General features: G+C 41.7%; 1 protein-coding gene across 2 annotated transcripts; it reads left to right on the forward strand.

Annotated features, from left to right (window-relative positions):
- Window positions 1–3,347: 3,347 nt before the first annotated feature.
- Window positions 3,348–8,305, forward strand: LOC124674791 (beta-glucosidase 12-like). 2 transcript variants are annotated; one of them, XM_047210849.1, is made up of 13 exons: window positions 3,348–3,550; window positions 3,939–4,008; window positions 5,057–5,115; window positions 5,321–5,396; window positions 5,520–5,597; window positions 5,724–5,811; window positions 6,765–7,020; window positions 7,096–7,211; window positions 7,297–7,514; window positions 7,582–7,613; window positions 7,713–7,815; window positions 7,891–7,999; window positions 8,101–8,305. In XM_047210849.1, exons 1-13 carry the CDS (start codon window positions 3,389–3,391, stop codon window positions 8,273–8,275), a joined length of 1,542 nt encoding a protein of 513 aa, XP_047066805.1. In that variant the 5' UTR covers window positions 3,348–3,388; the 3' UTR covers window positions 8,276–8,305. The 2 variants fall into 2 exon arrangements, with proteins under 2 accessions (XP_047066805.1, XP_047066804.1); XM_047210848.1 differs by having other exon boundaries at window positions 7,713–7,999.
- Window positions 8,306–8,685: the final 380 nt, after the last annotated feature.

Here is an 8,685-nt window from a genome sequence, read left to right on the forward strand (position 1 = left end):
CTAATTAAATCTTGGCCATAAATAATATATCTAATAGATAATATAACTTATTTGATGAGAATCAACCTACTACCACATAATATAACGAGGGCGTGTTTTCTATGGCTCTTTATGGGTAGGGAAGTGAGTCTATCTCAACTGGTTGGAGGAGTGGATGTACAAATCTAGTACCTGAGTTTAAATTCTCATGGACACGAATTAAGGTTCCTATTTATACTTAAGGCTCATGTTGGTCCCGGTACTCATGCAATTTATCTTGAGAACTATGCTTTAATCTTAACCAAGATTAAAAAATTTAGTACTCATGCCAAATAATTGATGTGTGCGTCCTTAAGTTTTAAAAAAATCTAATGCCTCAAAAAAACATATTTATATTATTTTTAATATAGGACTGTGCTAATAAGTGTATGTTCTCTAGATTGACGATCTGTAGAGACGGATTGAATATAGCAACCATAGCATGCAATCTATTGCCACCTAAGATTCATTTTATTTTTTATAATTTAAAATGTTTTATTTCTTGAACCATAAATTAAAATTCAGGATTCTTTAAAATAAGATCCCATGTTGATATATTTTGATAAATTTTTCGCAAACCTAGCTGCTAGATTAAAGTCGCTTGCTCACCAGGTTAGCTAAAGTTGGTTACCAGATTAAAATTACCAGATTTTTGAACAAAAATAGAGTTGATCGGATACTCTCCCTCTAAATATGTAGATCATTTTTATACAAAAAACATTAAAAAATTATCTGGTAACTGTTATGTCAACTTCAGTATTATAACCTGGCAACTGAAGTCTCAAAAAAATGCCGTAGAAACATATTAATTAAGATGTGATCTTGTTTTAAAGCTCTGATCGATAAAACATATAATTATTTGGATTAACGGTTTAAGAAAAGATTTACTTTAAATTTTCGGATTGTCGAAGGATTCCTTGCATGCATGTAGTTTTTGGACCATCCGCTCTATAAGTGACGGCATGCTAACGACTGCCATCACATTGAGAAAATTAACAGGGCACATTCCCTCAGTAGAATATACAGGGCTATACATGTACTTTTATTATAAATCTCTATTTTTCATGTTTTTATCTAATATGCGTGATGTCATTTAGGTTAAACAAATAGGTGCATGGCTCCTCTTTAAGAAAGGCAAATTCCTTCTATTACCTCGAGTGTGTTTCTAAAAAATCTTTTAGGATTAAGGGCCTATTTGGATTTTGCCAAACCATGTCACACTTTTTGTGCCAAACGTGTGGCGCGCCACAACTCCAGTGGCGAGAAAAGTGTGCACCATACTTGCGGAAAGACTTCGTAAGATATTATGTGTATGATATGTGGGGTAGTGTGCTGAACTTGTGGCACACAATTGAGACATTGAACCAAGCACTAGACTAAGAGAGTTTAACATGTGTAACATGTGGTTTGACAAGGTGGGCTCAACAGAACGTAAGTGTGTTAGTGTGTACGTGATAAAGTAAAACTTGACTAACTTTGACTAAGTATTTTGAAGAGAAAACATTAGCATTAAAGTGTCTTAAATCAAGAAAGAAAAATATAGAATTGCATGATCTAGCCAGTTCAACCATAAGACCGACCTGATAGAAGAAGAGAGCTAGACAATTATATTCAACGCCTCCCCTCACATCTAAGCCGGCAGGTCTTTTTTTTAGATCTCGCACGAGACATAGACGTGTATCCTTGATTTTTTTAGAAGGCCGCAAATAATTATTTTAAATACTGGGCTGGCTAGAATTTGAACCCAGGACCATGTAGCTCTGATACCATGTGGAATTTCATGATCTAGCCAGTTCAACCATAAGATCGATCTGATAGAAGTGGGATGGGAAATTATGTTCAAGAATAAAATCCCTCCTGGGTCGCCTCAGTGAGCGGCTCCGGAGGCGAGGAAACCCTAGGAAAAAGGCGTTCCTCAATCTCCTCTCCTCGGCTACTAGCGACACGCCTCGACGGGCCCCCATACGAGTGGAGGAGGAACATCATCTAGGAGGCGCAAGAAGTCTATGTGTCCAGTGGAGGTCTCAGAGGCGCTCGCTAGAGCACGGCGGGGGACCTCAGGGTGAGGTGGAGCTCAGCGAGGAAGGATATGTAGCAGGTTGCGGCACCGTGTGGTGGAGCTGTGGTGCGGCCTGGAGGCGGCGGCATGAGCCCAAGGTCATCGAGGAGGCTCGGACGGGAAGGAGTTTCTGGCTAGCAATGGTTGGCCCCTCGCGTTGCGGGCGAGTGAAGATGTCCCTCCTGTGATGGCCGTCGTGGGTGCTGGAGGATGGTCTAGGCCCGATCTGGTCGGAGAGGCTAGGAATGTTGCTTCCTGGATGTTGCCTGGTGTTGGCGATGACCTTGACGGGCCGTCCTGCCTCCGTCGGAGGTGGGGACGTTGTGGATCCTTGCCTGGGTGGAGGTGGAAGATGGACCAGGCTCTTGACTGTGTGGGGTGCTGGAGGCCATGGTTCTGCGTCTAGGATATGATGGAGTTACGGTAATTGCGATGCAAGCTTACTTGGACAGTGTTGTCCCAACCCTCGTTGGTGGGGAGATGTGCGACGATAACGATGAAAATCCCGCATGGCTATTGTTGGGACGGCGGCAACGACAAGTTGTCGTTTTCCTTGTTGGAGGCATCGTCGAGGTGTGTTGGCATCTTCCTCACTCTCTCATGGTGTTGATGGCGTCTTCGATGTCGCTCCTCTATTGGGAGTATCACGTTTGGAGACATGGCTTGGAGGCCCTCTATTGCGCTCCTCCGGTGCTCGTCGTTGTCCAGCGTTGTTTCAACAAGGCCGCTATGTACGGCATAGCCAACGAGTCCTAGACGATGCCCTCTCGAACCGACGAAGTTCCTCCGTCTATCTCGTTGAGACGGCTTTATTTTCTTGCTTACTATGCTTAGGACATGTTTTTCTTGTTGTGTTGTTTTGCCCGTGATGGCTGTTTTATACTAGCTGGTGTGGAGTTGCAGTAACAAGCGAGTGTAGTTTTTTTTACTCAAATCTCTGCCTTCATTAAAAATATGATACGCCTTTGATGTACTCTTAAATAAAAAAAGTATGTCAAATCATTATGATTGTATTCATGATGAAATGTACTTTCATATTTTATTTATGTATTTATTTATTATTTCAAATGTTTATAGGATTTGTAAATTCTTGGACAAAGATAATTAAGTTTAACTTCTAAAATGCTAATACGCGTTGTAAGAAGAATGGGGGGCTACTCTACCAGAACAAGTTGCACTGTCAGACAGCAACAGATTCAGATTTAATCTATTCATCGGTCTATATATCTAGTGCCAAGGTGAGCTTCTTACGCAGTGACAAGGCCTGCAAGCCTGCAATAGGTCCACAGCGACGACCCGATCACCCCATACATGGCTGCAGGAGAGCTGGCGACGATGCCGGCTGGTGCTGTCCTCATATTTCTCCTTCTGGCTGTCGCTTCCGCTGCCTACGACGGCGTCGGATCGGAGTCGGTAAGCCGGAGGAGCTTCCCCAAGGGCTTCCTCTTCGGGACGGCCTCCTCGTCCTACCAGGTTTCCACTTCTTTCCTCCACTGATTCAAGCATAGCATACATTATTGTTCGCTTTCCTTTCTCCGATCAGCACAATCTGATGGATGGTGGCAAGTACAGGTATGGAAGCTGTATCATGCATAAGCTGCTACTCCTTCCTAATGTTAGAGGTTATAGTTAGGAATGTTTTTGTTAGAAGTTAACACAGAGAAGATTCTAGGCAAATACTAGACAGGAATCATGAATGACTGAATGGTAGAAAAAGTGGGAGAAAATATTTCTCAAGTTCCAGCATATATGACTTGCCGACTTGGTCCATCGATACTTGATCTGATCGAACAAGTAATATCATATATTCAGTTCTGGATCTGGTCTCATATAAGCACATGCATCTGGCACACAACTGCAGTATGAGGGTGGTGCAATGGAGGGAGGCAGGGGACCAAGCATCTGGGACAACTTCACTCACCAATACCCAGGCATGTATACATCTGCAATACGCAGTAAACGGAGAATAGTATCATTAGATTTATTATATAATTTATTTTCATAGTATCATAATCTTCTAATTCTATACTAACAGGTTGAGCCAAAATAATGGTCAAACTGCGTGTTTGGTGTGAACATGTCTGAAAGGTCATTTATTAGGAACAGATCAGTAGTACTACTAGTATTTCAGTACTACTAGTCTGCATTTCAGTAGTAGACTATTCTATATTTACTGGTCAATGTTAAACTTCTTAATTTCACCAACTATATAGAAAAAGTTGTCAACAGTTATAATCTCAAACCAATATCGTTAGAAAGATCATGAATTGTTTTCATATTATTGTAGTTGTTTATGTTTTTCTATATAGTTAGTCAAACTTTAAATAATTTGGCTTTGACCGAAAACTATATACATCCTATTTTGGAAGGGAGGGAGTACCAAGGTTTTTTTTCTCGGTGATAGTTTTTTACCGGAGTTCCCCGGAATAACTTGTTACCTCGCAATCTTGGATATCTCGGACTTTTTTCGTTCGAATTACTGAAAGAAAATTTGAAATTCAAAATTTTGAACTCAAAACCAACAAATTTCTAGCGTAAATTAGAGGTAGAGCTTCTGCAGCGTAGCGGTAAGACTCTTCTGTCCAAAAACAGCAGGTTGCGGCCTCGAATATAGTTGTGCCAGCTTTCTAATTTCTTAATGCAAAACATAAAATAAATAGACAAAAAGAAATATTTTGCGACTACATAGAGTTGAACTCGCGACCTTTTGGAATCAACATCACACCAAGCAACCGCGCCACACAAGCTTTATGTATATTACATCATGCGTCGCCTATTTGACCAAATACTATAGTTCAAATTCAAATGTAGCCGAAATGTTTTGGTCGGTATCATTTATTCTCGGGGGTAACGAGATTATCGGTTTCCGCCAAAATTTCGGAAATTCCGGCAGCGGAGTACTAAGTTAAATCTTCCTTTCATCAAATGAATATCAATGAGCATTGTTTTTCCCCCATAAAATCGGAATAGCTTATGCAGATAAAGTTGCCGACAGAAGCAACGGGGATGTGGCAGTGGACTCTTACCATCTTTACAAGGTATGGATATAGCTATTTTAGTTTGGATGACTTAGTTTTTCTTGACATTTTAGAATTCCCATAAATTATATACTCAAAAGATCAATACCCACAAAACAAAGATTGATATTACAATCTCACAATGACAAAAGAATATGAATATTAGTTCCATTAATCCTGCAATATTAATCTAGGTAGCGCTTATCACAAATTCTGAAAACCTCAGGAAGATGTGCGCCTCATGAAGGATATGGGAGTGGATGCATACAGGTTCTCCATCTCATGGACAAGAATTCTTCCAGGTAACGATATCTTTCAATCGAGATACGTTTTACCTCTTTTTTTTCTCTGGATAAAGATTCTGCAAATCTTCCACATGCTAAGTTGATAGCATGTTCACATTGACCTTAATGAATGCATGTCAGATGGGACTCTGAGAGGTGGAGTGAACAAACAAGGCATCAAATATTATAATAACTTGATTAATGAGCTACTATCCAAAGGTAAAGTATCTAACAATCAGCAGTACTTAATTATTTCTTATGAAATAATGGTATCAATCTCCAGGCTGCACTGACATCATGCTCGTTAGTTATTCCACCACTAGATTAATCTTTATATATTTGCAGGGTTGCAGCCATTCGTGACCCTTTTTCACTGGGATTCACCTCAGGAGTTGGAATATGAATATGGAGGGTTTCTTAACCCTAATATTATGTGAGTGGTAAAAGTACCTTTATGCATTTACTTAGAGAAATAACTAGATAATGAGACATTGATGGAGAGTATAGTTTGGGATTTTAATATCGTCGGCCAGCAGGAAAATCTTAAGTGTCGTCTAGAAGCAAGTCATTGTCAAATGGGAAATTCTAATCAAATCATCAAAATAAGTCAAGAAAAACCCAAGTAAAAGAAGATTCACTAGGGGCAGCATGAGTAAGTTAGTCCAACATGCATGAAGTTATCGTTCTCCTTCTCTACCTACTCCACCATGGGCATCCATTGTAAATAGCCAAGAAATTCTGAGCGTGCGACGTTTTGGAGTTGGGGCTGCATGGAGCCTGATATGCTGAAACAATGGAAAACGGTATTCTAAATTGCCAAGAAAAATTCTTGGAAAAACAATCTGTATCTCACAGATGTATTCCACAAGTGTTAAAATTTTAATATGAAATACTTCTATCTTCCATAGGCTAAACAAAAAATTATGCGTTCCTAGGATATCTCTATCTGGACATGTAGAATTTCGTTTCAGAACTTTTTGAAGTTCTAAAACCCAATTTTGAATTCCAAAAATAACTTGCTCCAGTGGCCCGAGCTCATTTTTTTTAAAGAAACTCTCCTCTGTATAATCTCCTGCACAGGGGGCATGTATAATATATTAAGACAATCCACGACGGAACAAGTACAAAATATCTCTCAAAATATGGATAGACCATGCTCCATGCATGACAGAGATAACCCAGAAATGTTCAATAGACGTCGACGTGATTGAATATAGTAGAGACAACGACTCCATAAGACCGGCCTGCACGGTCCGCTACGAACAGATCCAACATCACCATCAAGAAATGATGGATTGATTGATGGACACACACTCTCTAAAGCATTTTGTAAGATGTCATAAAGAAGCAACGATATTTTAATCGGGCTGTCACTGGTGCATGCAGAAATGACTATAAGGATTACGCTGAAGTCTGCTTCAGAGAGTTCGGAGATCGAGTGAAGCACTGGATTACATTCAACGAGCCATGGTCGTTTTCTGTCGCGAGCTATGCTATGGGAATTTTTGCGCCAGGCCGGTGCTCCTCTTGGGAGTTGGGGAAATGCAGCGTTGGAGAATCAGGAACAGAGCCTTACATTGTAGGCCACCATCAGCTACTCGCCCATGCAGCGGCCGTCAGATTATACAAACAAAAATACCAGGTGATTAACGAGCACTTCATTGTTAGGCATATATGAACGACCGTATGATTGATACACGTGTGTATGAAAATGCAGGACGCCCAGAAGGGGAAGGTTGGGATAACTCTAGTCTCAAACTGGTATGTTCCCTTCTCACGTTCGAAGTCCGACAATGCTGCAGCGAGGCGCGCTATAGACTTCATGCTCGGATGGTAAACTCTTTGTAATTCACACATATATTAGTTTTCAAGGTGTTGAAGGAAATGGAAATCTTACTGGCTAGGAATGCCCTTGCAGGTTTATGGACCCTCTGACGAGAGGAGTCTACCCCCATAGCATGAGAAAACTGGTCGGTAATCGCTTGCCACGGTTCACAAAGGAACAATCTAAGTTGGTCAAGGGTGCATTCGACTTCATTGGAATCAACTATTACACTGCAAACTATGCTGATAGCCTTCCCCCGTCAAATGGACTGAAGACTAGCTACAATACCGATGCTCAAGCTAATCTTACCGGTGAGTCATCATGTAGCAACCATTTACATTTTTTAAATTGCGCCTACTAACCATCCAAAATTGTTAGGTGTTCGAAATGGTGTCCCCATAGGTCCTCAGGTAATTTACCACTTGTGTACATGCGAACAAATCTCTCATATGTAGTTATTCGCCCCTTTTCATGTTGGTGATTCAGTTCAGTAAATAATATGTGTGTAGTCTGGTACACCTTGGATCTACGTCTACCCTCAAGGCTTCCGTGACCTGCTTCTTTATGTCAAGGACAACTACGGCAATCCCACTGTCTACATCACTGAAAACGGTGAGCATATTATCTCTCCCAAAAAAACAAAAGGAAATATATACAAGAACTCAACTGAAGAACTCTTTCATTCAGGCGTCGGCGAACCCAACAACAAGACCCTCACAATTCAGGAAGCCCTCAAGGATTACGCCAGGATAGAGTACTATCACAAGCACCTTCTTGCGCTACAGAGCGCCATAAGGTCGATTAGAGCACCGTCATACAGACTCCAAACCAGATTGTCATTACCTGACAATTAATGTTGCCTTTCACACGCGTGTTAACTCGCTCTGGTCTCTACAGGGACGGCGCAAACGTGAAGGGGTACTTTGCATGGTCACTGCTCGACAACTTCGAGTGGGCGAGCGGGTACACGGTTAGGTTTGGTTTACACTTCGTGGACTACATCGATGGGCAGAAGCGGAAGCGGTATCCCAAGAAGTCAGCACGCTGGTTCAAGAAGTTCCTCAAGCGATGATCGACATGCATATATCTGGCAACCACGCGATGGAGCCAGTGTTACAATAGAGGATTGGCTGATTGTACTATCATGTGTGCTGCACGGTATTACCCCTTGTATTGGTCGTAATGACGCTGTAATAATTTCAGCTGAATTTGCAAGGTTTAGACCAACTGACTGAACGTATGCCTGCAGCATTTTTGTAGCATTGCCCAATTTCACTACAGGAATAGTGATGTACGCCGACGGCCGTGGCGTACGCCGATGGCCAAATGTTGGGGCCGTCCGCGTATGGTTCGGCACGGCCAGCCAGCCCGTCCGACCCTCGGCGTATTGTTGCCGTCGGCGTAGCGAAGTCTACGCCGAGAGCAGCCCTCGGCATATATTTGGCCCTAGGCGTAGACAGGGCTACGCCGACGACCACCCTC

Source organism: Lolium rigidum, chromosome 7, assembly GCF_022539505.1.
Source record: "Lolium rigidum isolate FL_2022 chromosome 7, APGP_CSIRO_Lrig_0.1, whole genome shotgun sequence".
NCBI classification, from domain to species: domain Eukaryota; kingdom Viridiplantae; phylum Streptophyta; class Magnoliopsida; order Poales; family Poaceae; genus Lolium; species Lolium rigidum.

Coding starts and splice junctions, on each gene's coding strand:
- LOC124674791 (XM_047210848.1), top strand. CDS start 3,389: ATGGCTGCAGGAGAGCTGGCGACGATGCCGGCTGGTGCTGTCCTCATA. Junction 5,397..5,519: donor ATGGACAAGAATTCTTCCAG/GTAACGATATCT, acceptor AATGCATGTCAG/ATGGGACTCTGAGAGGTGGA. Junction 5,598..5,723: donor TAATGAGCTACTATCCAAAG/GTAAAGTATCTA, acceptor ATATATTTGCAG/GGTTGCAGCCATTCGTGACC.